This window comes from Nerophis ophidion, linkage group LG29 (genome assembly GCF_033978795.1).
Source record: "Nerophis ophidion isolate RoL-2023_Sa linkage group LG29, RoL_Noph_v1.0, whole genome shotgun sequence".
Lineage (NCBI taxonomy): Eukaryota > Metazoa > Chordata > Actinopteri > Syngnathiformes > Syngnathidae > Nerophis > Nerophis ophidion.
Genome location: NC_084639.1, coordinates 30382100 through 30396658, shown reverse-complemented (window position 1 = coordinate 30396658; position 14559 = coordinate 30382100). Strand labels below are relative to the sequence as shown.

Sequence of the window (14559 nt, the reverse complement as noted above, 5' to 3'; positions counted from 1 at the left end):
ATACATGTTTAGTGTATAAATATTAAATACATGATAGTGTATAAATATTAAATACATGTTTAGTGTATAAATATTAAATAAATGTTTAGTGTATGAATATTAAATACTTGTTTAGTGTATAAATATTAAATACATGTTTAGTGTATGAATATTAAATACATGTTTAGTATAAAAATATGAAATACATGTTTAGTGTATAAATATTAAATTAATGTTTAGTATATAAATATTAAATACATGTTTAGTGTATAAATATTAAATACATGATAGTGTATAAATATTAAATACATGTTTAGTGTATAAATATTAAATAAATGTTTAGTGTATGAATATTTAATACGTGTTTAGTGTATGCATATTAAATACATATTTAGTTTTTGAATATTAAATACATGTTTAGTGTATAAATATTAAATACATGTTTAGTGTATGAATATTAAATACATGTTTAGTGTATGAATATTAAATACATGTTTAGTGTATAAATATTAAATACATGTTTGGTGTATAAATATTAAATACATGTTTAGTGTATAAATATTAAATACATGTTTAGTATTTAAATATTAAATACATGTTTAGTGTACAAATAGTAAAATATTGTTTAATGTATGAATATTAAATACATGTTTAGTGTGTGAATATTAAATACATGTTTAGTGTATGAATATCAAATACATGTTTAGTGTATAAATATTAAATATATATTTAGTATATAAATATTAAATACACATTTAGTGTATGAATATTAAATACATGTTTAGTGTATAAATATAAGTGATTGAGAAACCAAACTTATGTAAAAAATAAATAAATAAACGTAACAAAAACAAAAGAAAAAGAGAGAGGACCAGATTTATAAAGAGGGAACGTGCGCCCTCCTGTGGACTTCTGCCGCAACTACACAAAAATAAATTAATTATTTCCGAGTGTGCCTTATTTAGAGAATAATAAATACAAGTTTACTGTATTAATATTAAAAAATATGATTAGTATATGAATATTAAATATGTGTTTAGTATATGATTATTAAATACATGTTCAGTGTATGAATATTAAATACATGTTTAGTGTATGAATATTAAATACATGTTTAGTAAATAAATATTAAATACATGTTTAGTGTACGAATATTAAATACATATTTAGTGTATAAATATTAAATACATGTTTAGTGTGTAAATAGTAAATACATGTTTAGTATATAAATATTAAATACATGTTTAGTGTGTAAATATTAAATACATGTTTAGGGTATAAATATTAAACACATGTTTAGTGTATAAATATTAAATACATGTTTAGTGTCTGAATATTAAATACATGTTTCGTGTATTAATATTAAAAAATATGATTAGTATATGAATATTAAATATGTGTTTAGTATATGATTATTAAATATATGTTTAGTGCGTAAATATTAAATACATGTTTAGTATATAAATATTATATACATGTTTAGTGTGAGAATATAAGTGATTGAGAAACCAAACTTATGTAAAAAAAAATAAAATAAACGTAACAAAAACAAAAGGAAAAAGAGAGAGAGAGAGGACCAGATTTATAAAGAGGGAACGTGCGCCCTCCTGTGGACTTCTGCCGCAACTGCACAAAAATAAATTAATTATTTCCGAGTGTGCCTTATTTAGAGGATAATAAATACATGTTTACTGTATGAATGTCAAATATATGATTACTATAGAAACATTAAATATATGTTTACTGTATGAATGTTAAAAAGTATGATTAGAATATGAATATTAAATTTGTTTAGTATATGATTATTAAATACATGTTTAGTGTATAAATATTAAATACAGGTTTATTGTATAAATATTAAATACATGTTTAGTATATAAATATTAAATACATGTTTAGTGTATAAATATGAAATACATGTTTAGTGTATAAATATTAAATACATGTTTGGTGTATAAATATTAAATACATGTTTAGTGTATGAATATTAAATACATGTTTAGTGTATGAATATTAAATACATGTTTATTGTATAAATATTAAATACATGTTTAGTGTATGAATATTAAATACATGTTTAGTGTATAAATATTAAATATATGTTTAGTGTATAAATATTAAATACATGTTTATTGTATAAATATTAAATACATGTTTATTGTATAAATATTAAATACATGTTTAGTGTATGAATATTAAATACATGTTTAGTGTATAAATATTAAATACATGTTTAGTGTATGAATATTAAATACATGTTTAGTGTATAAATATTAAATATATGTTTAGTGTATAAATATTAAATACATGTTTATTGTATAAATATTAAATACATGTTTATTGTATAAATATTAAATACATGTTTAGTGTATGAATATTAAATACATGTTTATTGTATAAATATTAAATACATGTTTAGTGTATGAATATTAAATACATGTTTAGTGTATAAATATTAAATACATGTTTGGTGTATAAATATTAAATACATGTTTATTGTATAAATATTAAATACATGTTTAGTGAATGAATATTAAATACATGTTTAGTGTATAAATATTAAATACATGTTTATTGTATGAATATTAAATACATGTTTAGTGTATGAATATTAAATACATGTTTATTGTATAAATATTAAATACATGTTTAGTGTATAATTATTAAATACATGTTTAGTGTATTAATATTAAATACATGTTTAGTGTATTAATATTAAATACATGTTTAGTGTATTAATATTTAATATATGTTTAGTGTATTAATATTAAATATATGTTTAGTTTAATAAAATTAAATACATATTTTTGTATTAATATTAAATACATGTTTAGTGTATTAATATTAAATACATGTTTATTGTATTAATATTAAATACATGTTTAGTGTATAAATATAAGTGTATGAGAAACCAAACTTATGTAAAAAAAAATAAAAGAAACAAAAAAAAGGAAAAAGAGAGAGAGAGAGACGGAGAGGACCGGACTTATTAAGAGGGAACGTGCGCCCTCCTGTGGACTTCTGCCGCAACTGCACACATAAAGAAATTCATTATTTCCAAGTGTGCCTTATTTAGAGGATAATAAATACATGTTTACTGTATGAATGTTAAATATATGATTAGTATATAATTACATATACGTTTAGTATATGATTATTAAATACATGTTCAGTGTATTAATATTAAATACATGTTTAGTGTATGAATATTAAATACATGTTTAGTGTATGAATATTTAATACATGTTTAGTGTATGAATATTAAATTAATGTTTACTATATAAATATTAAATACATGTTTAGTGTATGAATAGTAAATACATGTTTAGTGTATAAATATTAAATACATGTTTAGTGTATTAATATTAAATACATGTTTAGTGTATGAATAATAAATACATGTTTAGTGTATGAATATAAGTGTATAAAAAACCAAACTTATGTAAAAAAAATAAAAGAAACAAAAAAAAAAGGAAAAAACGAGAGAGAGGACCAGACTTATTAAGAGGGAACGTGCGCCCTCCAGTGGACTTCTACCGCAACTGCACACATAAAGAAATTCATTATTTCCAAGTGCGCCTTATTTAGAGGATAATAAATACATGTTTACTGTATGAATGTTAAATATATGATTACTATATAAACATTAAATATATGTTTAGTATATGATTATTAAATACATGTTTAGTGTACGAATATTTCAGTGTATTAATATTAAATACATGTTTAGTGTATAAATATTAAATACACTTTTAGTGTATGAATATTAAATACATGTTTAGTGTATGAATATTAAATATATGTTTAGTGTATGAATATTAAATATATGTTTAGTTTATCAAAATTAATTATATGTTTTTGTATTAATATTAAATACATGTTTAGTGTATTAATATTAAATACATGTTTAGTGTATTAATATTAAATACATGTTTAGTGTAAGAATATTAAATACATGTTTAGTTTATTAAAATTAAATACGTGTTTTTGTATTAATATTAAATACATGTTTAGTGTATAAATATTAAATACAGGTTTAGTGTATGAATATTAAATACATGTTTAGTGTACAAATAGTAAATACAGGTTTAGTGTATTAATGTTAAATACATGTTTAGTGTATTAATATTAAATATACATTTAGTTTATTAAAATCAAATACATGTTTTTGTATTAATATTAAATACTTGTTTAGTGTATAAATATTAAATACATGTTTAGTGTATTAATATTAAATATATGTTTAGTGTATAAATATTAAATACATGTTTAGTGTAAAAATATTAAATACATGTTTAGTTTATTAAAATTAAATACGTGTTTTTGTATTAATATTAAATACATGTTTAGTGTATAAATATTAAATACATGTTTAGTTTATAAATATTAAATACAGGTTTAGTTTATTAAAATCAAATACATGTTTTTGTATTAATATTAAATACATGTTTAGTGTATAAATATTAAATACTTGTTTAGTGTAAAAATATTAATACATGTTTAGTGTATTAATATTAAATATATGTTTAGTTTATTAAAATTAAATACATGTTTTTGTATTAATATTAAATACATGTTTAGTGTATTAATATTAAATACATGTTTAGTGTATTAATATTAAATATATGTTTAGTTTATTAAAATTAAATACATATTTTTGTATTAATATTAAATACATGTTTAGTGTATTAATATTAAATACATGTTTAGTGTATGAATATTAAATACATGTTTAGTGTATTAATATTAAATACATGTTTATTGTATTAATATTAAATACATGTTTAGTGTATAAATATAAGTGTATGAGAAACCAAACTTATGTAAAAAAAATAAAAGAAACAAAAAAAAAGGAAAAAGAGAGAGAGAGAGACGGAGAGGACCGGACTTATTAAGAGGGAACGTGCGCCCTCCTGTGGACTTCTGCCGCAACTGCACACATAAAGAAATTCCTTATTTCCAAGTGTGCCTTATTTAGAGGATAATAAATACATGTTTACTGTATGAATATTAAATACATGTTTAGTATATAATTACACATATGTTTAGTATATGATTATTAAATACATGTTCAGTGTATTAATATTAAATACATGTTTAGTGTATAAATATTAAATACATGTTAAGTGTATGAATATTAAATATATGATTAGTATATAATTACATATATGTTTGGTATATGATTATTAAATACATGTTCAGTGTATTAATATTAAATACATGTTTAGTGTATGAATATTAAATACATGTTTAGTGTATTAATATTAAATACATGTTTATTGTATTAATATTAAATACATGTTTAGTGTATTAATATTAAATACATGTTTAGTGTATAAATATAAGTGTATGAGAAACCAAACTTATGTAAAAAAATTAAAAGAAACAAAAAATAGGAAAAAGAGAGAGAGAGAGACGGAGAGGACCGGACTTATTAAGAGGGAACGTGCGCCCTCCTGTGGACTTCTGCCGCAACTGCACACATAAAGAAATTCATTATTTCCAAGTGTGCCTTATTTAGAGGATAATAAATACATGTTTACTGTATGAATATTAAATATATGATTAGTATATAATTACATATACGTTTAGTATATGATTATTAAATACATGTTTACTGTATGAATGTCAAATATATGATTACTATAGAAACATTAAACATGTTTAGTGAATAAATAATAAATACATATTTAGTGTATTAATATTAAATAGATGTTTAGTGTATTAATATTAAATACATGTTTAGTGTATTAATATTAAATAGATGTTTAGTGTATTAATATTAAATACATGTTTAGTGTATGAATATTAAATACATGTTCAATGTATGAATATTAAATACATGTTTAGTGTATGAATATTAAATACATGATTATTGTATTAATATTAAATACATGTTTAGTGTATTAATATTAAATACATGTTTAGTGAATAAATAATAAATACATATTTAGTGTATTAATATTAAATAGATGTTTAGTGTATTAATATTAAATACATGTTTAGTGTATTAATATTAAATACATGATTTTTGTATAAATATTAAATACATGTTTAGTGTATGAATATTAAATACATGTTTAGTGTATGAATATTAAATACATGATTATTGTATTAATATTAAATACATGATTAGTGTATAAATATTAAATACATATTTAGTGTATTAATATTAAATACATGTTTAGTGAATAAATAATAAATACACATTTAGTGTATTAATTTTAAATATATGTTTAGTGTATTAATATTAAATATATGTTTAAATGATAAATGGGTTGTACTTGTATAGCGCTTTTCTACCTTCAAGGTACTCAAAGCGCTTTGACACTACTTCCACATTCACACACACATTCACACACTGATGGAGGGAGCTGCCATGCAAGGCGCCAACCAGCACCCATCAGGAGCAAGGGTGAAGTGTCTTGCTCAGGACACAACGGACGTGACGAGGTTGGTTCTAGGTGGGATTTGAACCCGGGACCCTCGGGTTGCGCTCGGCCACTCTACCTATTAGTGTATAAATATTAAATACATGTTTAATGTATGAATATTAAATACATGTTTAGTGTATGAATATTAAATACATGTTTAGTGTATACATATTAAATATATGTTTAGTGTATTAATATTAAATATATGTTTAGTGTATTAATATTAAATACATGTTTAGTGAATAAATAATAAATACATATTTAGTGTATTAATATTAAATAGATGTTTAGTGTATTAATATTAAATACATGTTTAGTGTATTAATATTAAATACATGTTTAGTGTATTAATATTAAATATATGTTTAGTGTATTAATATTAAATACATGTTTAGTGTATTAATATTAAATACATGTTTAGTGAATAAATAATAAATACATGTTTAGTGTATGAATATTAAATACATGTTTAGTGTATAAATATTAAATACATTTTTAGTGTATTAATATTAAATATATGTTTAGTTTATTGAACTTAAATACTTGTTTTTGTATAAATATTAAATACACGTTTAGTGTATGAATATTAAATACATGTTTAGTGTATAAATATCAAATACATGTTTAGTGTATTAATATTAAATATATGTTTAGTTTATTAAAATTAAATAAATGTTTTTGTATTAATATTAAATACATGTTTAGTGTATAAATATTAAATACATGTTTAATGTATGAATATTAAATACATATTTAGTGTATAAATATTAAATACATGTTTAGTGTATGAATATTAAATACATATCTATTGTATAAATATTAAATACATGTTTAGTGTATAAATATTAAATACAAGTTTAGTGTGAAAATATTAAATACATCTTTAGTGTATGAATATTAAATACATGTTTAGTGTATTAATATTAAATACATGTTTAGTGTATGATTATTAAATACATGTTTAGTGTATTAATATTAAATACATGATTATTGTATTAATATTAAATACATGTTTAGTGTATGAATATTAAATACATGATTATTGTATTAATATTAAATATATGATTAGTGTATAAATATTAAATAAATGTTTAGTGTATAAATATAAGTGTATGAGAAACCAAACTTATGTAAAAAAAATAAAAGAAACAAAAAAAGGAAAAAGAGAGAGAGAGAGAGACGGAGAGGACCGGACTTATTAAGAGGGAACGTGCGCCCTCCTGTGGACTTCTGCCGCAACTGCACACATAAAGAAATTCATTATTTCCAAGTGTGCCTTATTTAGAGGATAATAAATACATGTTTACTGTATGAATATTAAATATATGATTAGTATATGATTAAATATACGTTTAGTATATGATTATTAAATACATGTTCAGTGTATTAATATTAAATACATGTTTAGTGTATTAATATTAAATCAATGTTTAGTGTATAAATATTAAATACATTTTTAGTGTATTAATATTAAATATATGTTTAGTTTATTGAACTTAAATATTTGTTTTTGTATAAATATTAAATACACGTTTAGTGTATGAATATTAAATACATGTTTAGTGTATTAATATTAAATCCATGTTTAGTGTATAGATATTAAATACATGTTTAATGTATTAATATTAAATACATGTATAGTGTATAAATATTAAATACATTTTTAGTGTATAAATATTAAATACATGTTTAGTGTATAAATATTAAATACATGTTTAGTGTATGAATATTAAATACATATTTATTGTATAAATATTAAATAAATTTTTAGTGTATTAATATTAAATATATGTTTAGTTTATTGAACTTAAATACATGTTTTCGTATAAATATTAAATACACGTTTAGTGTATGAATATTAAACACACGTTTAGTGTATGAATATTAAATACATGTTTAGTGTATAAATATTAAATACATGTTTAATGTATTAATATTAAATCAACGTTTAGTGTATAGATATTAAATACATTTTTAGTGTATAAATATTAAATACATGTTTAGTGTATGAATATTAAATACATATTTAGTGTATAAATATTAAATACATGTTTAGTGTATGAATATTAAATACATGTTTCATGTATGAATATTAAATACATGTTTAGTGTATTAATATTAAATACATGTTTAGTGTATGAATATTAAATACATGTTTAGTGTATAAATATTAAATACATTGTTGTATATCCTAGCTTCTATGCTAGCGTCCTTTATTTGTTTTATTCTACTAGCTCCAGCATTTTTGTTATATAGCTCTTTTTTGTTATTTAAATAAATTGTGTATATCTCATCTTTGCTGTGTTCACTTGACGCATCCTCGCGGGAATCGAACCCGGTACCACGATGCCGAACCGGCGTAACAGCTACCAAGGAATGTACAACAATTCTTCTCAACTAAAGAGGAGAAATATAACCTTAGAGGAAAATCTAACTTAAAACATTTGTATGCACGTACAACACTTAAAACTTTTAGCATATCAGTATGTGGAATTAAATGATGGAATGGATTAAGTAAAGAAGTTAAACATTGTACTGATATCAGCCAGTTTAAGAGGACGTTTAAATTAATAGTGCTTACAAAGTACAAAGAAGAAGTATTATGAGAAACACTTTCAAACTTATTGAAAATAAGATATTCTTCATCTTAGTATGTTAATAATGACTGAAATAATTAAGTACATGTTAAAAAACTGCTGTGTTACTCACTCACAGATGTCATTTTGCTATTTTGGTTTCCCCGAATTATAAATAACCTAATGTAAATAATCAAATGTTCTTCTGTTGTATATACTTGTTCTTATGCTATCTGAACTCACTATGTACCATGAATTGATTAATGTGGACCATGATTTAAACAAGTTGAAAAACTTATTGAGGTGTTACCCTTTAGTGGTCAATTGTTCGGAATATGTACTGTACTCTGCAATCTACTAATAAAAGTATTAATTAATCAAACAAACAATGCTGCTAATCCACATTTTAATAGCAATTTTGTTCATCCTTACTTTTAATTGAATAATAATATCAATAAAATCAAATAAAAAAAATGTGTGGATTTATAAGAAACAACAACACCCCTAATGGAAATAATAACTTATCCTCTCTTCAAAGATGAGGAAAAAAAAAATAGTAACTACATATATGATATTCAATAAATGCACACAACTTAAAGGCCTACTGAAAGCCACTACTAGCCACCACGCAGTCTGATAGTTTATATATCAATGATGAAATATTAACATTGCAACACATGCCAATACGGCCTTTTTAGTTTACTAAATTGCAATTTTAAATTTGCGCCGAACCATCCTGCTGGAACGTCGCGGTATGATGTGCGTGCGCGTGACATCACGCATTGTAGAGGACATTTGGTTCCAGCCCTGATCCTAGCTATAAGTCGTCTGCTTTCATCGCATAATTCCACAGTATTCTGGACATCTGTGTTACTGAATCTTTTGCAATTTGTTCAATGAATAGTGGAGACGTCAAAGAAGAAAGCTGTAGGTGGGAAGCGGTGTATTGCAGCCGCCTTTAGCAACACAAACACAGCCGGTGTTTTCTTGTTTACATTTCCGAAAGATGACGGTGAATTTTTACTATGGAACACAGATGTCAAGCGAACACGGTTGGATTAGACCACACACACAAAGTACAGTGTATTATGCAGCGATCATTTCGAAAGATCGTGTTTCGAAGAGGGTCCCTTGCGAATGGCAGAGATGGGCATCGCCACCACCCGTCAACTGGTGCTGAAGAAAGGTGCGGGGCCGACCTTCAAGTTGTACAGATATGACCATATTATCTCGTTAAAACACTAGTAACACAATGAGCAGATAAGGGTTTTTCCAGAATGATACTAGTAAATGTGTCTAATAACATCTAAATCACTCTCACTGTATAGTCTTTATTTTGTTCATTTTATCTAGTCCTTCACTCTCACTTTCCTCATCCACGAATCTTTCATCCTCGCTCAAATTAATGGGGAAATCGTCACTTTCTCGGTCTGAATCGCTCTCGATACTGGTGGCCATGATTGTGAACAATGTAAGGATTTGAGGGAGTCCACAACCTGTGACGTCACGCGCACATCGTCTGCTTCTTCCGGTACAGACGAGGCTTTTTTATTAGCGACCAAAAGTTGCGAACTTTGTCGTCGATGTTCTCTACTAAATCCTTTCAGCAAAAATATGGCCGTATCGCGAAATGATCAAGTATGACACATAAAATGGACCTGCTATCCCCGTTTAAATAAGAAAATCTCATTACAGTAGGCCTTTAAAAAGTAATTCCAGGACAACATATAACAGTAGAAGATGAGAAGCACTACATACAACATCAAATATACATTCATATTAACCATACTGTGTTCATAAAGTAAATTTTGCACAATCACTGTTTTAAGTGTTTTTAAATTCCTGCAGCTTCCGTGACTGTTACACACTTGTGTTTACTGACTTTATACTTAACCCGGAACATCTTATCACACACAGTTCATCTGAACGGTTTCTCTCCAGTGTGTGTTCTCATGTGTGCTGTCAAGTTTTGTTTTCTGGAGAAAGTCTTCTTACATACAGAGCAAGTAAAAGGTTTCTCTCCGGTATGTGTTCTCATGTGCGTGGACATGTTAGGCTTTCTGGAGAAACTCTTTTTACAAACAGAGCAAGTAAAAGGTTTCTCTCTAGTATGTATTCTCATGTGTCTGGTCATGACAGTCTTTATAGTGAAACTATTCTTACAAACAGTGCAAGTAAAAGGTTTCTCTCCCGTATGTATTCTCATGTGTGTGGTCATGTCAAACTTTCTGGAGAAACTCCTGTTACAAACAGAGCAAATAAAAGGTTTCTCCCCAGTATGTTTTCTCATGTGTATGGTCATGGCAAGCTTCATGGAGAAACTCTTCTTACAAACAGAGCAAATAAAAGGTTTCTCTTCAGTGTGTGTTCTCATGTGTGTGGTCATGTCAAGCTTTCTGGAGAAACTCTTCTTACAAACAAAGCAAGTAAAAGGTTTCTCTCCAGTATGTGTTCTCATGTGTGTGGTCATGTTACGCTTTGTGGAGAAACTCTTCTTACAAACAAAACAAGTAAAAGGTTTCTCTCCAGTGTGTTTTCCCACGTGTATCGTCATGTGTTGCTTTGTGGAGAAACGCTTCTTACAAACAGAGCAAGTAAAAGGTTTCTCTCCAGTATGTGTTCTCATGTGTGTGGTCATGTTACGCTTTGTGGAGAAACTCTTCTTACAAACAAAACAAGTAAAAGGTTTCTCTCCAGTGTGTTTTCCCACGTGTATCGTCATGTGTTGCTTTGTGGAGAAACGCTTCTTACAAACAGAGCAAGTAAAAGGTTTCTCTCCAGTATGTGTTCTCATGTGTGTGGTCATGTTACGCTTTGTGGAGAAACTCTTCTTACAAACAGAGCAAGTAAAAGGTTTCTCTCCAGTATGTATTCTCATGTGTACTGTAAAATTACTCTTGTGTCTAAATGATTTCCCACATTCAGAGCAGTCAAAGTGTTTGTTGTTAGTGTGATGTCTCGTATCACCTTTAGAGTCATTTTTACTCTCCAAAGGTTCTTGAATGTGGTCACTGTGATCACAAGAGTCTGACATCATGTGGTCCATGTCTGACCGTGGAGCAAAGATGCTGTCTGGATCCGACTTTATATCTTCACAATGCTCTCCATCAGCTTCTGTGATGTGTTGACTTACAAGCTCCGCCCCTCTGTTCTCCTCACTTTGACTGTGATGAAGCTGTAAGGACTGAGCTTCATCTTCATCATTATCCTCCACCAACATTTGAAGCTGCTTCCACAGTTCCTCCTCTTCTTCTTTAATGTGGGAGGGGGCCTGTAGCTCCTTCTGTCCCACACTGGAGCTCCACTCCTGCTGCTTGGAGGGAATCTCTTCATGACTCTCTGCTGACACCTGCTGGACGTCTGCAGAACATAAAACACAAATGAGGTGTTACTGTATAGAAGTTTGCAGTATTCAAACTATTCAAATGTGAGCTAGGCCAAACAGACAGTGATGGGCAAGCGACCTGGAAAATGTAGTAAGCTAAGCTACAAGTTACTCTCCATTAAATGTAGCAAAGCTATCCTTGGAGAATTGTAGCAAGCTACACTACACGCTACACTGCAAAAGTAGCTTGCCACATCAAAGCTACATTTAACAGCATTTCTATCTATTGGCCCACATGTATAATGTCAGTGTTAATGTAACTGAGAGTGTGCACATGGACCCAGTGAGGGTCAATTGCTGTTAACTATCTGTCATTGAGCTGGAGACACCTTACAAAACACTCCACAGTGTGCATTCATGTATTTGTTCTTGTATTTCTACCCTTCTTGAGACACCAAGTACCTTCCATATGAGGAGGTGTGAACAAGTTAGGACATAAATCATGGTGCCATTACGGAAAACCGTTGTATCTAATAGAGAATGTCTCATTTGCACCCCCGGTGGTGAAATCTATCAAAATTAGGGTGGTCCCAAAAAGGAGGAATTTTTCAAATTGAATGCGTGTCGGTTTTAAAAGTGCTCCCCTTCTGATCAACATATGAAATAACAAGTGAATGTAAGAAATCGAAATGATCCTGCTTATGCCAAAATGATTTCGAAAAAGTGTATACCGTATTTTTCAGAGTATACGTCGCTCCGGAGTATAAGTCGCACCTGCCGAAAATGCATAATAAAGAAGGAAAAAAACATCTAGGTCTGGAGAATAAGTCGCATTTTTTGGGGACATTTATTTGATAAAACCCAACACCAGGAATAGACATTTGATAGGCAATTTGAAATAAATAAAGAATAGTGAACAACAGGCTGAATAAGTGTAGGTTATAAGAGGCATAAATAACCAACTGAGAAGGTGCCTGCTATGTTAACCTAACATATTATGCTAAGAGTCATTCAAATAACTATGACATATAGAACATGCTATACCTTTACCAAACAATCTGTCACTCCTAATCCATAAATCCCATGAAATATTGTACGTCTAGTCTCTTACGTGAATGAGATAAATAATATTATTTGATATTTTACAGTAATGTGTTAATAATTTCACACATAAGTCGCTTCTGAGTGTAAATCGCACCCTCGGCCAAACTATGAAAAAAACTGTGACTTATAGTCTGGAAAATATGGTGTGTGTGTATATATATATATATATATATATATATATATATATATATATATATATATATATATATATACATATATATATATATATATATATATATATATATATACATACATACATATATATATATATTAGTGGTGTGGGAACAAATCAATTCGAAGTTGGGTCGCGATTCTCACGTTGTGCGATTCAGAATCGATTCTCACTTTTTTTTTTTAAATAAATAAAAACTAATCAATCCAACAAACCAATACACAGCAATACCATAAAACAATGCAATCCAATTCCAAAACCAAACCTGACCCAGCAACACTCAGAACTGCAATAAACAGAGCAATTGAGAGGAGACACAAACACCACACAGAACAAACTAAAAGTAGTGAAACCAAAATGAATATTATCAACAACAGTATCATTATTAGTTATAATTTCAGCATAGCAGTGATTAAAAATCCCTCATTGACATTATCATGAGAGATTTATAAAAAAAAAAAAAAGAACAATAGTGTCACAGTGGCTTACACTTGCATGGCATCTCATAAGCTGGACAACACACTGTGTCCAATGTTTTCACAAAGATTAAATAAGTCATATTTTTTGGTTCGCTTAATAGTTAAAAACATTTACATTATTGCAATCAGTTGATAAAACATTGTCCTTTACAATTATAAATGTTTTTTTACAAAAATGTATTACTCTGCTAGCATGTCAGCAGACTGGGGTAGATCCTGCTGAAATCTATGTATTGAATGAATACACAATCCTTTTGAATCGGAAAAATATCTTTTTTGAATTGGGAATCATGTTGAATCGAAAAAAATCGATATCTAATCGAATCACAACCCCAAGAATAGATACTGAATCGAATCGTGGGACACCCAAAGATTTTCAGCCCTAATACATACATATATATATATATATATATATATATATATATATATATATATATATATATATATGTGTAGTGAGGTCCACAAGTATTTTGTACACCCTGCAATTTTG

At 26.7% G+C, this 14559-nt stretch overlaps 2 protein-coding genes across 3 annotated transcripts in view; one reads left to right on the top strand and one right to left on the bottom strand.

The window, feature by feature from the left end:
- The window catches only part of LOC133546175 (zinc finger protein OZF-like), a 396978-nt gene that overhangs the window by 300500 nt on the left and 81919 nt on the right, over positions 1-14559 (top strand). The gene's annotated exons all lie outside the window — the stretch shown is intronic.
- Positions 9379-14559, bottom strand: part of LOC133546178 (gastrula zinc finger protein XlCGF57.1-like) — a 206690-nt gene continuing 201509 nt past the window's right edge. For both annotated transcript variants that reach the window (XM_061892046.1, XM_061892044.1), the window contains exon 3: positions 9379-12349. In XM_061892046.1, coding sequence (XP_061748030.1) covers positions 10908-12349 — 1442 coding nt within the window. In that variant the 3' untranslated portion in view covers positions 9379-10907. The remainder of the gene's footprint in view (positions 12350-14559) is intronic.